Below are 21,304 nucleotides of genomic sequence, written 5' to 3' on the forward strand. Positions count from 1 at the left end.
GTCGTTACCTACCGGAAGTTTGAAAATCTTTTAATTATGTGAGATAGGTGTAATACTGATACGATTTTGTCTATATTTGCTACAGATTAGTTTAAATAACATATTTTACGTAAAAACAACAATATATAAGTAATATGGAGGCTAGGGCAAGGGATTCAATAGTTACAGTTCGATTTGGAAAATTGTTAGTCCTAAGGTGGCACTCCTCAAAGGCAATATTCGTAGAAAGTTTTATCCGGATAGACCTAGTTTTCGGTGATACAAACAAAACAAGAATTATACTTTCAGTTTCATTATAAAAAATGAAATAATTTAACTAATATATAAAAAGTAAAGTATACTTTAAAAAACTCATTTTATCGTATATACTATTTTCTAAATTTTTTTATTTATAGCTTTTTAAATTAATATATGTATATCATTTTGTAAAGTGCAACAAACGAAGATGGCACAGTGGTGGCTAATTATTTAAATAACACTTTACAATTAAAACATTTCAAAACGAAATAAATGCTCTCAAATTCACACTACACTCAGCGAGCTCAATACAAAAACGACACATTTCAATATATTGAGAAATTTTTCTATATATTCATTTATGCATGTAATTGTAGGTGTGTGGCTATGATGTGCATATCGCGCTCAATACTTGGTACACAGTCCAAAGTTGAAAATCGGCCAGCTCAAAAACGCTGCCCATTTCCCTTTGGCACAATTGATGCTCACACTCTCTCTGTGTTTCTCAGTGGCCTTTTGCTCGGCTTCGGCCCACAGTGTGCTTAGTACATTTTGATTTGTTGATGTGCGTGGTTCTTTGAATGACTCGAGTGAGCAGCGTTGCCTTCGCAAGCGACGAAATCATAGATTTTCGCTATTATTACCTGACGTGAGATATAAAAACCGTCTCAGTCAGTTTTACCATCCACGTTGTCGCTGCAGTGTGCTTCCAACCTTCAGTAAACACACGCTGCTCTATCCAACGACACCACACATAGTTCCGCCATCGGCAGTCATTTTGACTTTTGACTGACATACAAATTTTCTTTCTACTTAATTGCGCTGTTTCTTCGTGGCATTCGAATTATTGGAAAAATTTTGAAACAAATTGCTAAAGATTGCAACAAAATAAAGAAAAAATACAAAAATCATAATAATAATCGCAAGCAAATCTATGTGCGCATGACGTGTGGACAAATTTTCATAGTGTGTTGTCGGCGAAGAGCGATTGTTAGCTAATTCACTCAAAACAAAATATTATATATGTATGTATATTTACACATACGTACATATGTGAATGCGTGTGGGCACAACGTCACTGTCGGCACTTTTGTATTTTGCTGCAATTAATAGCTTTCGAAAAACTCGATGAATATTGAAACAGCAGCAGAAGAAAGTTTTGAAGTGATTATATAAAACTGGTTTGATTGAGAATTATTTATAAACTTGTGCTGACACCAACGTAACACGTTGAATAATTTGTGTACATACATAAATTTATGTACGTAAAAGTTTAATCGCTTTTGGCTAGCGTTTTAGTGCAACTAAGTGATTACAAAGCAACGGTGCTTCCGATTTAGTACCTCCCTCAACTTTGTAAATAAACAAAACAAAGGCGCGTGGTTCAACGTTATCACTACAAAAAATGTCAGACAAGGTAAAAAGAGAGCAAAAACAAAAACAAAAAATTTTAAAAATAAGCAAGAAAATTTAAAAATATAAACGAGTGAAAATAACAAACGTTATCAGTGTGCAAAAATCAAGAAAATATGTATTCTGTATTTATTTATGTTTTGAACTCAGGTTCTTGATAAAATTTAAGAATGTTTCGAAATGTTAACAGATATGCAGTTCGTACGGCAAAATGTTTGAAATTTATAAAGAATGTTTAACAATATTGTTTCCATGTCACAAGAATTTTTGTTTTTAATAGCGATGTCAATTGTTAATTAATTTTTATGTTTAAAAAGATGTAAAAAAAGAAAGAAAATAACGACTATATTTGTTTGTTAAAAAATTAATAATAATAATAAAAAAATAATAATAATAATAAAAAATAATAAAAAAACGGTACAAATTTCAAAGTGTGCGAGTATTTTGAAAATAAAAACAAGAAAAAAAATTAACAGCATTACGATCGGTCGATATGTATGGCAGCAAAAGTCTGATCTGAACAATTTAATCGTCTGTTATAGTACAATATATGCAGATTTGGATTAAAATCCGTGCCAAATTTCGTGAAGAAATAAAAAAATTTCCCTAAGAAGAACTTTATTACGATTGTTCAGTTTGTGTGACAGCTATTTTTTTAGTCCTCTAATCTAAAAACTTTGTTCGGATAGCGTAGGAATGCTTTGTATAAAAATTCGTGTAAAATTTCGTGAAGATATCTTGTCAAATAAAGAAGTTTTCCACACTAGAACTTGATTTTTATCGTTCAGTTTGTATGGTAGCTATATGCTATAGTGGTCCGATATCGGCGGTTCCGACAAATGAGCAGCTTCTTGGCGTGAAAAAAAAGAAGTGTGAAAATTTTCAGAGGGATACCTCAAAAACTTAGAGGCTAGTTCGTGTATATAAACGCAAACGGACTTAGGATCTCCGACGTTTCCTTCTGGGTGGTACAAACTTGGGGACAAATACGGCATATATGTATATCGTGTTGAGGGCATAATGAAATGAAAGTAATTAAAATATGTATGAGTTCCAAAGTATGCGAGAATTTCGAAAATGAAAATAAAAATTAATTATATATTTAATGAAGGGCTAAATGCAGGCCCATTACAATAGCAATTATATATTGTAAAAGTATAGTTTAGTATAAGTTTGCAAAATTGAATTATACAAGTATTGCGCAAGAATTAAATATTTACTATTGGCAAAGTTGTGAATTGCTTCATAAATAGATTATGACAGTCTAGCCTACTGAAAAAACCAAATTTTAACAGTATTTTTTGGTGCAATTTTTGATAGAATAAAAATGTAGCAGTAAACCATTTATAATAAAAATGTAATAATAAGGAAAAATCGTGCGTAGTCTCAGCTAATTTTATGTGAAGTTGTAGTTCAAATTTCAAATAAGTACCTGCGATAATCTGCGAGTATTACCTTGGAAAAGTGTAGTTTAACTGATTTAAAGTTTTATGTACTGAGCTAACTGATCTGAACGCTACGACACTACAGCCAAGTGGACAGGGAGTACAGTTCTTGTTTGACTATTTTACCAACTGAATCTGAATCTCTTCAGTATCCTAATTTTTACTATAGGCGAAAAGATCTATGTTTTGAAACTCCTAGCTTAATCTGATTTACTTGCTTAATATCCAAAAAAATATGCTTTAAAGTTATTAAGAAAATAATCTCGTGGTACAAAAACCAAGAGTTGTCGGCCCGTAATCCAGTCTCTGTTTAAGAATAGCTTCGCGCAAACCACGCATAAAACACAAATTGTATTCCTTGTTGACAGTTTGGCCAGTCGAAAGGAAATCGGAGTATACCACACCTCGATAAACAAAGCAAACTTTCAACATAACCTTGATCATTAACTGCTTTGACGTGGTTTCTTCGGCCTGAGCTCACCTTTGCCGCGATATTCGGCTGAATGAGTGTCTGTTTTCAGGTCATAAGCATAGACCCAATACTCAACGCCAGTTACAATACGTTTTATCACATCCTGGTAGTTGTAAAGCATTGTTTCAAAGACGTTAACGTGACGCTGTTTTTCGAAATGTAGTGCTTTTGGAACCAATCGTGCTTTTCCTCCCGCTTTCATGATGGTTTTCATTGATCCTTCCGATATTCCAATGATGTCAGTGAGATCTCTGACTGTTAGTCGTCGTTTCTCAAGCACCAATTCTTTTATTTTACTCGTATTGACGTGTTGATCATCAATTGTTGTTGATGGCATTGTTTGATTGTTTGGCACAGATGTCAGTTGTTGTTGTAGTTTGACAGCACTTCAACCAAAATTTCTCTTAACGGGTTGAGTTGAAAACCTTAATACCGAATTTCAAAGCTTCAACCAAAATGCAGGTGTGAAGAAACCTAATTTTGAGCCTTAAAATAATTAGAACCCGAAATCCAATATTGCGCAGAACTCCATAGAAATTTTGATATGGCCAAAAATGGTTTATAAAATCAAATATTTGGAATTTGTATTTACGCGTTAGCGATAAAGTTATTACAGTAACTGATTCTTACCATTCTCTGAATAACACAAAACCGAATCGCTTTTATATCAGTTAGGCGTCACAGTTTTATGCTTTCCTTATCACATTATTACCCCCACGTTCCTAGCCGGTCGTTTCAGATTTAACAACTCCATAAATTTTATCAAAGAAATATATTGCAATCTACATTAAAAGTTTGCACATATTTATAAAAACATATATACATGCTACTTGTAGGGGGGCATTATCCTCATAAAACCTTCAGTATCAGGTTCACTATCTTAAATGTTTCTGTTCAAATAAAAAAGGCTATTATAAAGCTCCCTACCTGGTATGAAGCTTTCAACCTAGCTCTTGAAGTAAAGTTTGGAAAGTTAACATAACTATTTTTCAACTCCATTTCGTAAGTGTGATGTTAGAGGCTCTTTCTTGCTAATTTTGGGTTACTTAAAGTGAAAATGATACTACAAATTTCTTGAGGAAGACTCAAATCAGTCTCTCACACATCGTTTTCAAGCGTTGGGCATCTCTGTGACGTCGTCGAGGCAAATTTTGCGAAAAGATTTTGGCCTACATCCTTACAAGATCAAATTGATACAAGAACTGAAGCCGCTTGACCACCAGAATCGTCGTATGTTCATGAATTGGGCTGAGCAACAACTTTATAATTATCTGGATTTTCATCGAAAAATCTTCAGCGATGAGGCTCATTTCTGACTGAATTACTTCGTCAATAAGCAAAGTATGCGTTATTGGTCAGGCAGCAAACCACACGTACTCCATGAGTCACCATTGCATTCCGAAAAACTACGGTTTCGTGCGGTTTTTGGGCCGTACTTCTTCCGTGATGATCAAGACCGACACGTTACTGTAAATAGGAATCGCTACCGCTCAATGACAACCGATAATTTTTGGCCCGAATTGGATGATATGAACTTGGTCAATATGTGGTTTCACCAGGACGGCGGCACAAGCCACACAGCAAATGTTACAATCGATTTATTGAAAACGAAGTTTGAAAAACGTTTCAATTGACCGCCTCGGTCGTGATGTGATGTGATGTGACATTCATTTAGAATAAACTGAAAGACCTCAATTTTTTTTTAACATATAAATTTTGCTTGGAGGTATGTTGCTCATTAAATGAAAACACCTTTCCAAGAACTACTGAATGATCCCTATATATTCAAGGTCAATATCAGTAAATGGATTTTATTTCTGTAGCGTCACGATCTCAATAAAGAAATAAGAATAATTGAGGGGAAGTCCACAGGTTTTGTAAATATTTTATAACAAAGTAATAAAATGGATTTTCCCATAATATCAAATAAGCACCTACGCAACAAAATCTATACGATTATAAGTTATATGAGGTTAAGTTAGGTTATTGGCACATCTATAAAATTGTTGAAATATGCACGTCTATATTTAAAACTAAAACAAAGTTGTCTGTGTCGCAAACAATTAATGTTTAATAAAAAATAAATTAGTAAAGCATCGAACGCTTCTCAACAGCTCAAAGTCCATTAGACAGCACGCGATGTCAATTGAAACATTATACATATTATACTATGTAGTGGGAATTATGGGCTTTCTCGGGGAAGAATAGTCACATGTGTAGCACTTTGGCCTTTACAAGTTAATATTTAAAAGTACAAGTGTACAATTCTATATTTATGTTTGTATAATTATATGTTTTAATTAACTTCACGGGTGGTTTCTAAACCTCGCTAAGGTTTATGACTACTTTAGCGGTTCAAGTTATAATGAACAAGTCGAGTATAAATAACAGGTACCTGGCAAAGCAATACACCTCGTGATAAGTACTAACGTATATATGTATATATCTAAATGTGTACAAAAGTTATTCTAAGTGAAGCGTAAAACAGTTGTTTATGCTAATTATAATAAGGCCTGAAGCAGGCGTGATAAAGTTCATTACTATTATTTAACTGTTATGCGAGACGTCTCAGTGTGTATATGATGTGAATTATTTCATTTTAAAGGAATGCTTAGCAGGTTTCAGATAGGAACTAAGCTGAGGAATAACTGGAAATATACTATTATTAACTTTATTTGCAATGTTTGCAGTAAAAAGCTGAAGAAAGATCGTATCACCTAGAAAGCGAAGATTTCTTCCTTGTTCCTTTTTTAGCATAAATAGACTGTAGGTTAAATACGCACTGGTTTGTTCAATAGCGTGTTAACATTGCATAATGCCACCGACATGGAAACCATCGACTTTTTTTTGGCTAAAAGCACTAAATCGACTGTGTTAGCTTCTCTTGAGACGAATTCTTGACCAGCGAAACATTCGTCATAGATACGAAAGGGTAGTAGTCACTTGATGTTAGGGACTATCAGATGAATGCCCGGTTTCCGGCTGGTCACCATCGAAGTGTGTGGCTTGGCATTGTTCTGATGGAACACAATTCCTCTACTATTGGCCAAAGCTGGGCACTCTTGAGCGCTTGTATGCAAAAGAAACTCTCAATCAAGCTCCCAGCTGGTCACTATCGAAGTGTTTGGACTCGCATTGTCCTAATATAACGCAATTTCTATACTATTGACCAAAACTGGCCACTTCTGGGTGATTATTTTTTTCAGACAGTAAAGGTTCGTATTAAAAGTTTGACCGTATGGGTAGCTAATGCACTGTTTAATACACATAGTAAAACTTTCCTGGCCTCACCACCACGATCACAAGCGTTTTCGCTTGAGATTGTCGTAAGTGATCAACTTTTCGACATCCGCTTCAGAAATACATCGATTTCTTTGCGATTCAGCGGGTATTCGCGGACAGAAATTCGAAACAAGCGGTTTTTATTTCGTTATTTCGTGTGGTACCCACACTATACAACGAACTTTTTTTGTGGTCCAGCCTTATTTAGATGGTTTTGCTTTATTATGCAATGTTTAGCATTGATTTTCATTTATATTTTACAGGGTTTGTCTGGGAAGTAAGAGGACTGAGTCGATTTAAAAAAAATTATTGAACCAATCGTTAAAATTCTTTAAAAACTTTCAAAATATGCTCCTTCTGCGTCGACACAGCGCTGTCAGCGCGATTTCCAAGCATTGACAAAAGCCATTCTTCGTAATAGCTTTGAGAGCCGAGGCGCGTGCCGCCTGGATCTCCTCTGTCGTTATTCAAAAATTGGGGGTCACTTTCAGACATGTTCAAATTTTCTTGGCACACTTCTGGTCGTCAGTGAGCACTTTTGGGACCATCTTTGCGCATACATTACGGATATTCAAGTGCTGCGTCACAATGTCATGAACCACATGTTTTGATATATTTAACATTTCGGCAATTAAACGAATACTTAGTCGGTAGCTTGTGTTCAAAACTTTGCGCACACGAGTCATATTGTCGGTATTTGTCGAAGTCGCATGTCTCCCAGCAAGGTCTTCATCAGCGACCTCTTCCCGGCCCTCCAAAAGGCCTGATGGCACAGAAACATACCACTTCTTGCTAAGGCAAAATCTGAGTAATCCTGTTTGATCATATGAAACATTTCTGTCGCAGATTTACCGAGTTTCACACAAAATTTAATCGCGTACTTCTGCTCTAACGAACGCTGCATTTTCGGCTTGCACCCCTCACAGAAACACATCGCGCAAAAATATCTGTTCTGACTCTCCAGGTGCCCGGAGACAAATGACCATCTGTTTGTTCAATAGCTAGGAACGTCCTCTAACGAATCGTACACGCTCCGAAGTACTGTCGCGGCGGAAGAAAATCAGTCTTACTACATTCCGGACATAGCGTAACCCGACCGCACATATACTCGACCGAGATTGGAAAAATAATAGTTTCCTTTTTGCTAGACCTTATATATAATTCGGATAAGCGAAGATCGATTTTTTACTAAGCTGGCAAAGGCTTTTGAAAAACATTTCCTGTTGATTTGAAAGAGATTAGATGAAGCTCTGGTTTCAACATCTTCTGGCTCTATTGAGAGCATATTGCCAAACACACTACATCTCTACACATCTTGAAGCTTCTCCTCATTGGAAGGAAGCCCTTCTCTTGCACTTTCATCAGCCCGTATCGCATTGACTTAGAACTACAAAGTTGGTATCACGTCGCTGTCGTTATAACGGTCATAAATCTTGCCGTTCCTATTATATTTTGAGAAAATTGGATGAAATCGTTATAAAGAGATTTTGGTCGTCGCCTTTTTTGTAAAATGAATGCTAATTTGATGACAAAAGACATTTCGCACTATGTGCTCTAACAAACCCATTCGCCTACATTCATTATATAATCTGGAGAATGCCAACCATCGGCATATTTACTCTGGTCAATAGTAATGATTTTTCTAGCTGGAGACACATAGCGTTCAATACCAATATTGCTATATTAAATCACAATAAACAGACATTGTAGCGCCTTGAAAACAATTGCCGTGTTTAACTACATCGAATATGCTCGTACCAGCTTTATTTAGATATATCGAAATAGGCATACACCCCTGTACTTCTATGGAATATTGTTCAATCAAGAATCTGACTAAACCATTAAAAAATGATTATAAATTTATAACCACTTAAAAATGTTGTCTGAGCACTTAATGATGATAAGCTTTTCGAAATAATAAAATTTTATGAAAATGCCTTAATATTTCTATTTGTTTGTTCATTTACAGACACTCAAATATGCGGAATATTCGCAATTTCACTTTTCAATTGCGGATTACTGCGTTTTTGTGGGAATGTTGTTGCTATCCACGGGAACGGGTATCTATTTTGGTTATATAAGGTATAATAAGATATAACGTCTATTCTAAAATGCAAATTTATAAACCAAAGGAATGTTTGTTTATTTTAGAAAGAATATAAAACCAGTTAAACCAATTACTAATTTAGAGATGAACAAACACAAAGAACCGGATTTCGGTTCCAAAGCGATGAGTGAATACTTGTTGGGTTCTAGGCGGCTGAAAGTGTTTCCAGTCGCAATGAGCCTAGTTGCCAGGTTAGTGCTTATTGTTTTGGGAAATGATTGGGATTTGAATAATTTCGAATTTCAGTGAAAAAAGGAGTAAATTTAAGCGATATTAACATTAAATATGAACTTTTCCCTCCCTTTCTTTAACTCTTCACTTTCAGTTACATTTCGGGCGTAACTATGCTTGGCGTACCATCGGAAATCTACAGCTACGGTACTCAATATTGGTTGATTATTGTATCGGTTATTTTGATGGCATTCGTGGTGTCGAGAGTTTATTTGCCTGTGTTTACGGCTTTAAACGTTGGATCTTCCTATGAGGTATGTATGATTATTACATAATTATAATTTTAAGTTTCGGTCTAGTCGATTTTGAGACTCATACTTAGAAGGTTTTTGTAATAATTAAATTAATTGATTTATAATTTTCGCGATTTTTTTTAATGTTGAAATTAACTAATCGGTCCGAATTTTCAAAAAAAAAAACCTTCCAAAACGCGATAGTGAATGACCTTAAAAATGTTCTGTCCAAATTGAAACTAGATATCTTCAGAACTCTTACTTTGAGAGTGGCAACCGTTTTAAAAACACCATCCTGAGAAAAACGAGTTTAAAGATTGGTGTCGCTAAGGTCCCTTCCTACAAGGAACGCTGTAGCGACCGTAATAATTTTAATTTCGATTTCAAAATTTGAGAGAATGTTTACTAGAGTGTGTACTACCCAACAATGCAACAAAAAAAATCGATTTCTCGAAAATTTCACACTGAGACGATCCCTTAATGGATAGCCGAGGCGCTTTTCATCAAACATGTTTTCAGAGGTTATATTTTAGGATAGATGTATTTTTTAATCTTTTAAAGTAATTATATGACAGGGGTAAAGACTATCTCCTTAAATAAAAAAGTAAAACAACCTAAAATACATCTAATTACACTAGCCGGCAATGGATTTTGCTCTGAAATAAAAATTATATATTTTGGTTCCTGTTAGTATGTATATCATTAGAAAAATAATAAAAAAAATCCTTAGGTCCAATTACGATAATATTATTGAAGTTATACTTCTTATACGAGTTCGGAAAAAGTTGCGATAGATTCAGGTTGCGCAACCTTGCTCAATATGAATCTACGCAACCTTGTTCGAGTAGCAAGCGAAGCGGTGACAATCGGCGATCGTTTGTTCGTTTCTTTCGGCACAGCTCGGCTTTTCTACCAAATTTGTCATTTCCATATATGGGCTTATGAAAAAATGTTTTGTACCTATTCACCTGATCAGTGGAGACTATTTATTGATTCATCGAAAATAAGTTTGAGGGCGGTTTTGTTACATAATGGTAACGAACTTCCATCTGTACCTCTAGCGTATGGAGTACATATCAAAGAAACCTATGAAAATATCAAAAATCTACTACAAAAAATACAGTATGCTAAACATTCTTGGAAAATTTGTTCTGATTTAAAAGTACTCGTAGTTGGGATGTTACTAGGTATGCAAGCTGGTTACACAAAATTTTGCTGTGTTATGTGCGAATGGGATAGCAGAGCTCGAAGCAAACACTATATCCAAAAAGAGTGGCCAAAAAGAACAGACTATGTACCTAATCAGAAAAGTGTGTCCAATCTTCGTCTTGTTGAACCCTAGAATATTGTATTGCCACCCCTTCATATAAAATTAGGCTTAATGAAAAATTTTGTAAAAGCAATGGATAAAACGGGAGAAGGTTTTCAATACCTTAAAAGTATATTTCCGAGACTTAGTGATGCGAAATTAAAAGAAGGGATTTTTGTGGGGCCAGACATACGACGAGTTATGAAGGATCAAAACTTTGTCTCTAAACTAAATACGCTAGAAAAAAAGCATGGCTTTCATTTGTTGAGGTTGTAAAAAATTTTTTGGGTAACACCAAATCACCCGATTATGAAGAACTCATATCAAGCCTATTGACGGATTTTCAGGCTTTAGGGTGTAACATGTTCCTGAAAATACATTTCCTACATTCGCACTTGGATTTCTTTCCTCCCAATTTAGGTGCAGTCAGTGATGAACATGGGGAGAGATTTCACCAAGACATATTGAGTATGGAGAAAAGGTATCAAGGCAAATGGACTCCTAGCATGCTGGCAGACTATTGCTGGATATGTTTACGTGATAATCCTGACTACCAATACAGCAGAAGTTCAAAAAAGTACAAGAAAATATAAATTGAGGGATAAAAATTTGTAATATTCAATATATTTTTTGCAAAAACTTTACTTTTATTTTTCTCTTAACCAGGACCTAGCAATTTTTTTTTATATTCAAATTATATATGTACCTTATCAAAGCAACATAAAAAAACAAGTTTGGTTTCGGAGCAGAAAAAAATGTCAAAATTGTCGGCTAGTGTTATTAGATAAATGTTTAGTTGTATTTTTTAAAACTATAATACAGAATTTGGCATGGATTACATTTCATGGCTGATGCTTAATGCCTGATAACAGTTTTATAGTCAGAATATCATAACTACGGATATAAAAAATTGTGTTGTGAAAATAAAAACAAAAGACATTAACCCTTGATTGCACCGAATAATACCCTACACAAATACTAAAAATTCCTTGCAAAAATTTGATTATGATCGTCCAGTTAGTATGGCACTATTTGTCTATCGTCATTAAATGTCGCATTTCTCGTTTTTTTACAGCACAAATTTTCAATGCTCTTTTGTTTTTTAAAATATTACAAAACATGTTTAACCATTCCAGTACAAAAAGTCTAATATTTCGTTATTTTCGCAATAATATCAAATAATAGAAACAATAACAATAATAAAATGGAGCTGAGCTTTTATTTTTGCCTATTCTTTAGAAAACTCTCAAAAACACGTATTTAGATAAACTACTAAAAAAATACGCTTTCAACTTTCTTAATTTTTTGGAAGTATATCATTTCAATAACGCCTTTTGTTACACTAGCTTAATTATGTGAGCACACGCGGCTTAACCAACTGCGAAATAATTTCAATAATATTTCACCAACCGCATTAATTATTTCTCTGAATATAATCTTAACCATTTCGACACAGATAGCGTAACCTTTTTTAATAATATTATACAAATGAAAAACTATTTCGATGCTTTTATATTCTGAGACGTGATTTTGCAATGCACTGGCTTAAATATACGAGCACAAACGAATGTACTATGATGAGCAAAAAATAGTGAGACTTTGTTCTTAATTCTAAAGTTCTTAATTTATTCTTCAAAACCAATGTCGTTCCCCTCAAAGTCATCTCCCTTGGCCTCAATACACTTGTGCCAACGTTTTTTCCAATCCTCGAAATAGTTGTTAAAGTCAATTTCCGGAATAGCCTTCACTGTGCGTAGCGATTCACGTTAAATGCCTTCAATTGACTCAAAACGGTTTCCGCGGAGAGGTCGTTTAAGTTTGCTGAATAGTCAGAAGTCACACGGAGCTAAATCAAGCGAATACGGTGATTGTGGCATGAAATTGTTTGAAAATTTCCTGAAAAACTCACGAAGAATCAATGCAGTATGCGATGGTGAATAATGGTTATGCAAAAACCAAGAGCTGTCGGCCAATATTCCCGGCATATGTTTAAGGAAAGGTTCGCGCAAGCGACGCATTCGGAGTGCATTACACTTCGATAATCGAAGAAAACTGTCAACCTTACTTTGATCATTAACTGCTTTGATGCGGTTTCTTTGACTTCGGCTCACCACTCACGATATTCGGCCGTTTGAAGCATAGAAGCAAGACTCATTGCCAGTAATTATACAATAATACATCCTGGTAGTCGGAAAGCATTACTTCACAGACGTTAACGCGATCGTGCTCTTACTTTTCTTTGGCCCAAAAGATCTTTTAATATATGTATCATATAATTAAGAGAATGAAGTGAGTCAAAATGAAACAAATAACTTCTAAAATGATTACAGATCAGCCCCACTAAGTGAATGAACTTCTTTGATATTTTTTTTATTTCTAAGCTCATAAGTAACCTTGATATAATTGTTTGTTATTAAAAATCTACAACAACTGTTTTTTATAACATTAATTTCTCTATTAGATGAGGTGACGTTGTTATCGATAGTTAATAAAAGTGTTTTTCTTCATAGCGTGTGGTGCGGACTTTGGCCATCCCAATTGAATGTGTCATTTTGACTTAATCTTTCTTCAATTTTTTAAAATGTTTTAGATAACACTCATATTTATGTACATAACTTTAGAGGGGGTCGATTTTTATATTCTTTCAACCTATTGCTTTGTTTGTTCATGTAACGGTTGTACGTAGCACCAAAACTAAGCAAGATAGATATAGGGTTATATACATATAACTGACCAAGATGACTAGAAAAATTGCATTGACAGTCTGTCCATCCATGTAAGCTGTAACTTGAGTAAAAATTGAGATATCTTGATGAATCTTGGAATGCGGATCGGACTACACGTTCGCAGATCCCACCATTATCAGAAAATCTATAAAGTGCCATAACTAAGCAAGATAAGGTTAATATATAAAGTAGTATATAGTATAGTAGTATAATGTATCTGAATACCGATATAAGATATATGTATTTATATCTGTAATTTGGCGCAGGGAATTGGCTGTACTGTTAAAAACTGCTAAGAGTGCAATAAATCAATAACTAAAAATGTTACTTCCAAGATGGTGGAAGAAGGCTTTTTGGGAGCCGATATGAAAATTGGACGATAAGCGTGGCGCCGCCCACTTTTTGGTGAAATCACATATCTTGGGACACACCTACCGATTTCGACAAAATTATATACAATTGAAATTCAGAGAGAATCCGTTCGTGGCAATAGTATCTCTGATAACTATTAGTTAGAATTGTGTTTGTTTAATAACTTTTTTGTAAAAATTACAAAAGTGTCTACTTTATTAAGGACGCAAGTGTTTAAAAAACATAAAACCTTTAGAGAGGCCGCATGGCTGAATAAATTAACGAAGTAACCAGCAAAAATCATGGTGCTAGCTTTAGGGAACCAGCATATGTATATTTCAACGATCTCATATGGATTGCCTTCATAATTTCTGATCGGTAATTGATTCTTGGCACTTGATATTGACAGTTTCGACCATAAATTCAATTTTTCCAAAAATAAAGTCATTGGCATCTTCAATAGTTTCTTCTCTTTAGCTTTTTTGTTTTCAAAATTTTCAAAACTGAAATATCAAACTGAAGTATTCGCGGCGGAGAACTCGTTTTGAGCCAATAAATAATATAAAATAAATTCGCTCAACGAATTAAGGAAAATTGCAATCGAACCATATAACAAAAAATAGTTATAGAAACCAAAAAAGATTACTGTCACTCTGTATTATTTTAAAAATTTGTAGTAACATTTTCTACCTATTTTATATTATTATTTTTTTTTTTTTATTTTTTTACAGTACTTGGAAATGCGTTTCAGTTCCAGTGTGCGCAGTATCGCTTCATTTATGTTTGTGATGGATGAGGTAAGTAGATACGTCACTTACAAAGTGTAGGGATCAAAACAGTTATTTATGTAAATGTCATTTGTAAACAAGACAGTTATGCATGTAAGTGACCGTTATAGCATTTTCAGTAATTAAGGCAGTAAATATTGCTTTTTTGTGCTTGATAACAAATTGTAGCTAATCGTTATTATTTTGTTTACAGATATTTTTCTTGCCAATAATTTTATATGTGCCGGCAATAGCGTTTAATCAAGGTAAATAAAAATTGCGAACTGGTATTTTAAAACGTTGAATACCTAATTTTTTTCGGTATAAATTTCCCATAATGCTTTTATAGGAACTACAAATACCGTGCTCGCTAATTATAGTTTTTCTTTGTAATTTTGTGTGTTTTCCAGTTACAGGCGTCAATATATACGTCATAAGTGGGGTCATTTGTGTGGTTTGCGTGATCTATACATTGATTGTGAGTACTACTATTTTGTAATAAACTTTTAATTGGTTTACTGACAGTAAATTAAGTTATAAATTCAACTGTTGTAAAAATAGGAATTTTTTAATAATTAAAGTCAGGCATTTAATGCTGTAATTTTTCAACAAAGTTGACAGTTGAGCAGATGGACGGCTGTCATATTTTAACAGTGGTGTTAGCGGAGGATAAAAAAATTCAAAATTACAATTTAGTCTATATATTTTTGGTGACTGTTAAAATAGTGCTTTACTTATGAAATTAAAAAAAAATATTTTTCACTTACCGCTGACGGTTTGTTCAATCATCTTTAATCATTTGCTTTATAGTTGATTTTAAACACTATTTTTTTATTAATAAATTTTTATATTTTTTCCTAATTTTTGGTGTCATTCACTTATGTCATATCTGAAAACAAAAAAAATTATTTATTAATTAAAAAAAAAATGAAACAAAAAATAAAAAAATTGAAAAAAATAAATACATACATAACTATAGATTTTTTGAACAGATTACTAAATTTTATATAAAATTGTTAGAAATGAACAGCTTTAAATCAACAAGCCGATAAAACGAAAATAATTAATTAATAATAATAACATAAATAATTTTTTTTTTTCTAATTTTTAACCAGGGTTTTCAAGTGTTATTACATATTAACACATTTTTGTTATTGCTTAACTGTATTTTAAAATATTCTTCTCCATTTTAGGGCGGCATAAAAGCCGTAGTCCATACAGATGCCTGGCAAACATTGGTAATGTTTGTTGCGCTGGTGGTTGTAGTTATACTCGGCACGATAGCTGCAGGCGGACCTGGGCCAGTATTTAAGCACGCCTCTGAAGGTGGGCGCCTCATTTTCTTTAAGTAAGTTCCATTTATGCTTTTAAAAAAAAGAGTAACCTGTCCTCTCAAAGTTCGAGAAGTCTGAACATTAAAATTTCTTTCTTATTTTCCGAGAAATCTAAACGGTTCGGAAACCATAATATTCGGTACAAGAAGACTGGAGAAGCTTTGAGCCGAAAAAATTAGAGGGACTTTAAAAAATAAAAACACAAAAAAAATTGTCAAAAACTCATTTGAAGGTACACCATTTTCTCTTCTTTTTCACAGTATTACCCCATCATTATATGAGCGACAATCATTTTGGGCCGTCTTGATTGGCGGTTTCACCTACTGGACTGCCTTTAATAGCGTCAATCAGACCATGGTTCAGCGCTACATGTCTTTGCCGACATTGAAGAGAAGTCAACACTCGATTGTAATCTTTACGCTGGGCGTTGTGCTCTTCTTATCAGTTTGCTGCTTTGCCGGTTTGTTGGTTTTCGATTTCTATAGAAATTGCGATCCGCTGAATGCCGGGCTCATATCGGTAAATTACAAGCCAGTACACACGCAATACATGCATATATACTAACAAACCAGTAGTTGATTTTGTTTTTGCTCACAGAACGACGATCAGTTACTACCCATCTATGTTATGCAAACTGTTGGTCATCTACAAGGCATACCGGGTCTCTTTATCGCTGGCGTTTTTGGCGCCGCCTTAAGCTCACTCTCAGTCGTACTCAATGCAACGGCTTTGGTATTCCTACAGGATATTGTGCGTGGCAGCTTTAAGGTGCAACTAAGTGAACGCGCAACAAATATTTTGGTGAAAAGTGTTATCGTTGTACTTGGCGCAGTAGCAATGGCATTGATATTCGTGCTGGAGAAGTTAAGTGGTATTTTGAGCGTTGCTACGTCGGTCACCGCCATTGCGGGTGGCACAACTTTTGGTATGTTCACGCTCGGCATGTTGGTGCCATGGAGTAATACGAAGGGTGCTTTGGCTGGTGCTGTAGCGGGTGCGCTCATGTCTGGTTGGGTGTCATTTGGATCACAGGCGGCGATAGGTGCCGGTCGTATTGGTTCACATAAATTAAATGTTTCCGTATCGGATTGTTTGGCAAATTACACTATACCAGAAGCGGATTATAGCAATGAAGCGGACGTATTTCCTTTATATCGTCTATCCTTTCATTGGATAACTGTGATTGGCGTTCTATCAACGTTACTTGTTGGTACTGTGGTGTCCTTCCTAACTGGACCGACGGTGTTGAAGAAGTTAGATGCAGAGTTAATATCACCCGTCATTCATAGGTAAGCTATTTTACGATTTCTGATATACATATGTATGTATATATAGTATATACATATATACTGAATATTGTGTATTTCGGAGAGTTCTCCCCCACCCCCAAAAATTAAAAGTTATACATTATTTCCATCATAAATGACACTCCGCGAGGAAAAATACTTTGAGTTGCAAGTACAAAATGGTTCATATTAAATTTCCTCTATCTCCCTCATTGCAGATTTTTACCCAAGGAATGCTTCCCACCACGCAATGCAAATCCGGATTTCTCACGGGACAATACTGCTCAAACTTTCACCCATCTCTTGGCCAACAGTGGTGATAGTCCAAGCGATCTGGGTAGATATTAAGTTACAGGGATAGAAACTAAGATATTTAGAATTTATTTGCAAAGAGCAAATTCCAATTACTATTAGTATAGTAAGAGTAAACGCTAAATTTGCACATTTTAAGACAAGAGAGGCAGAAAACAAGCAGCTTGATTGACAATAACAAAAAAGAGTAAACAAAAACCAAATTCATTTCATAAACTGTGTGTGCTGTAAAGTTAATAATTGTTGCATTTTGTAGTTACTGTATTTTTTTTTTAGCCAATAATGTGTATGTATGTAAATGTGTAGTGTAGGTAAACAGTTTATAATTAGAAATTAAATGTGTAGCAAAAATTCCAATTTTAAATTTCATCATGCCTACGTATTTAAGTCTACTTGTGTAGGCTGAGTCAATGTCATTGTATAACAGTAAAAGATATACAGGTGTAATTTATTAAATTTTTTGGCAAACAAGTAAAAATATGAAAGGTAAACAAAAGACAAGTAGGAAAATTTGGCAGTACGAAGTTGACGGTTGTTGCTGTAAGTCTATAAAGTCGATATAATAACAACATAGGGCAAGTGCTATAAAAGTAAATGTAAATAATAAAGAACGGTAGGCTATTCAGGAATAAAATAAAATATTTATTATATTTTTTTCTGTATTACAATAATGTAAATATGAAAAGAGAACGATAAGGTCACAAAAATTTATTATATTTTTTCACTTATATGTTACACAAATTTTTAAAATTGTGCACAAAATACTTAAAAATCGATTACTTAATAAATGCACTTACTTAGTTTATTTATAAAGACCTAATTACACTAGAAAATATGTATTGCAAAAACATATTAAAGCCAAATTTAGAAATCAAGAGCAATAAATTAATACCATCAACATCAAAATGTTAAAAATGTGGTTATTATATAAAAAATAAACTAGTTGGATAATCGGTTTATGGACCTCAATGTTTGCTGGGATATTAATTCGTTGTTTTTTCCATAATTAGTGTTATTGGGTGTATCCCAAAAATATATTTTTGAAGGCATTTAATAGACTTACAAATAAAATAACAGCAAATTATCTAGTAATTGGGCAATAAATTAACATAAAAATACATAACAAAACTACAAATGTACATAAAAACATGAAAAAGCATAAAAAACATTAATAAAAAAATGTCTTGTAAAATTAGTAGCATTTTCGTAATCCTATTCGCACCTCAATCTATGTAAGTAATTTTTTTGAGTCATATTATAGATCATTTAATACTTATGTGTATATACATATGAACATATGTTATATATTGTCTCAAATGAAAAATTATCATAATCAATAACAAGATATACAATATGCATAAATGCAATTGCGGGCCAATTATGAACGTCTGTGATAACGCTTGGTATCTGCTTTACAACTTAATAAATAAAATGTCAAAACAAACGCAAATATTATATATAATAAAAACTACAAATATTTTAAAAAATAGTTTGTTTGTCTTAAATTTGCTTGGGAAAGTGTAGGAAAATTTTTTTGTTTTGTTGTTTTATTATACATCCCTGCAGTAATTTGGAGGAATGCTGCCAAGTTGATAATCCTCGGGAGGATAAAAATTCGGGTATTTTCCGGTTATATAGACCCGACTGTCTTGGGAACGTTTTGAATTTATGAAACAAAACGGTAATACAAAATTATTATTATTTTTTATTTTAGCCTACACCGCTTCGCTATTTTTAAGTTAAGTAATATGTTGAACTTCGCAACTACCACAAGTAATCGAGGGGTGGCAGACACGCGAACAAAAGTAACTTTCTACAACAACTAAGTCCCATACTCCTTACAGACATGTTTTCTTTCATAACATATTTATTTATTTATGGTATTTTCAATATAAGAAAATTTAATTTGTTATATTCTAAATAATTGCACGACAGCATAAAAAATACTTTTTTATGATCACTAAAATAACTTTACTATAATAATACTTTATCTAGGTAATAATCTACTGTTAAGGTTTCCGCGAAGAATTTAAATGCAAAATGTTAATAAAACAAAAATTAAAAATTTTTAATGATTAAAAATAATTACCTCGTAAGGTGACTGGATCAACCCAACACCGCTTTTACTATTAGTCTAAACATTTGCTAGTTTCTAAACATTTTCGTTTATAATACCTTATTGGTAAAGTGGGTTTCAAGCTTTTTTACTTATACTCAAGAATTTTCGTGATATTTGAAAAATAATTGTTGCTATTAATATTGTCGCAACCGCTATGTATGTATTGTAGACATGCATTTGCGCTAACATATTGCATTTAGCGACAGCGTAGGAAGAACCGCTAAAAGAAGCCTTTGAAGTGAGAAAAGAAAGTAACAAATTTGAAAACTAATTGATGTCACAAGTGAATTTCATATTTTCGTACCAGCAAGAAGCTCGGCTCTACTTTATTGCGCCAACTGAATGAGGCTACTGTATATTCTTCTACGCCAAAACGATTTATATTCAAGCAATAATGATGGCTGTGGCCGGCGAAAGCAACTCGCGGCGTTAGAAGTTTGCCTGAAATATACAAACAGTAAAGTTGTGAAGTAGAAATGTTTATAGTTGTATAAGTATATAACAATTGTAAAAATGAGCGCTCACCTATTAAATCTGTGGATTCTTTTGAGAGCACCTCCCAATTTTCGCGAAAGAACTCAATGCTTGGTGCATCATGTTCTCTACAAACGGCATCCGATTTTCGATAGGTGGGAAAATGTTGCATTAAAATCGGACGACTGTAGGTTTTGTGTTTTTGTAGAACTTCATTATCTTCGCAGCGATCTTTATTTTTGAGGCATTTTAGTTTTTCTGCAGTAAAATTATTTAAAAAAGTATTTTTAAAAATATGGTTTCTGCACTTGTGTATACATATATGTATATAATTTACCAGATATACTCTTTAAATCACGCACCGCCGCATTACAAAAACCACAACCATCATTTTGCATTGCCATTGAATTAATCATAACAAAATGATTTCCTTTGATTGTATAAATTTCAACACCCGTGTTGTTAAAATGTTTGGAAAAACGTTTAATGAAACTTCGATCCATTCTGAAAGATAAATTTGTATGTGAGTAAGGGTATTGAATACAATTTTGATCACTTACTTGTAATGGAAACCAATGTCATGATTGCCCACAGCACTAATAATGGACACATTGCTTGGTGTCTTAAAAATACGATGGAAGCGCTCGACATATTGTTCGAAATCATTACTATTTACAAAATCTCCTTCATCGAAGAGATCACCCAACACAAAAACAACATCAGGTTCGAAGAGACGCATAGAGGCCTTCATTATCACAATTCTATTAAGTAAATTCTTGTTTTATTTTATTTATGCAATTTACCTGAAAACTCCGATGCATATGCCATTCCCTATATAATCTGTCCAGCCAGTGGCCATGTACTGGGCCAATTAGATGGGTGTCTGCAATTATCATGGCTCTTAATTCATTTTCCTTTTTTAAGCTTTTTGTTTCAAAAGTTGGCCATCGACACCGCGAAAGTTGTAAAAAGTCCGCCAAAAATTCACAATACAAGAATGTCAAAAATGTTATAGAAGAAATTGTCAAAATATACATTTCTGTGGTTTTTTTACTTGCACCCTTTATAAGCAATGAAAATAAGCTATCAAATATAAAAACAAACATAAGTGCACTGTCGGTGAAAATTAAGGAAAAAAAATTGTCAAAAGGGAAACAAAAAAATAATATTTACGAAAGGTGTTAAGAATAAACGAAAAGAAAATAG

General features: G+C 33.7%; 2 protein-coding genes across 3 annotated transcripts; one reads left to right on the forward strand and one right to left on the reverse strand.

Moving 5' to 3' along the window:
* Positions 1–781: 781 nt before the first annotated feature.
* LOC125775322 (sodium-coupled monocarboxylate transporter 2-like) lies at positions 782–18,994 on the forward strand. Its single transcript, XM_049446635.1, has 11 exons — positions 782–1,654; positions 8,819–8,931; positions 9,001–9,147; positions 9,282–9,441; positions 14,538–14,603; positions 14,788–14,839; positions 14,984–15,051; positions 15,767–15,921; positions 16,168–16,426; positions 16,505–17,196; positions 17,412–18,994. The coding sequence occupies exons 1-11, from the start codon at positions 1,643–1,645 to the stop codon at positions 17,539–17,541; spliced, it is 1,854 nt and encodes a 617-aa protein (XP_049302592.1). The 5' UTR covers positions 782–1,642; the 3' UTR covers positions 17,542–18,994.
* On the reverse strand, positions 15,329–21,271 carry LOC105234124 (metallophosphoesterase 1 homolog). 2 transcript variants are annotated; one of them, XR_003845507.2, is made up of 7 exons: positions 20,902–21,271; positions 20,659–20,843; positions 20,436–20,602; positions 20,150–20,356; positions 19,929–20,065; positions 19,595–19,855; positions 15,329–15,462 (listed from the first exon to the last, which is right to left on the reverse strand). XR_003845507.2 is itself a non-coding variant. In XM_029548470.2 (6 exons), exons 1-6 carry the CDS (start codon positions 21,202–21,204, stop codon positions 19,700–19,702), a joined length of 1,155 nt encoding a protein of 384 aa, XP_029404330.2. In that variant the 5' UTR covers positions 21,205–21,271; the 3' UTR covers positions 18,232–19,699. The 2 variants fall into 2 exon arrangements, 1 of the variants encoding a protein (XP_029404330.2); XM_029548470.2 differs by lacking the exon at positions 15,329–15,462 and having other exon boundaries at positions 18,232–19,855.
* Between the last annotated feature and the right edge of the window lie 33 nt (positions 21,272–21,304).

The sequence above is a fragment of the Bactrocera dorsalis genome, chromosome 1 (genome assembly GCF_023373825.1).
Source record: "Bactrocera dorsalis isolate Fly_Bdor chromosome 1, ASM2337382v1, whole genome shotgun sequence".
Classification (NCBI taxonomy): domain Eukaryota; kingdom Metazoa; phylum Arthropoda; class Insecta; order Diptera; family Tephritidae; genus Bactrocera; species Bactrocera dorsalis.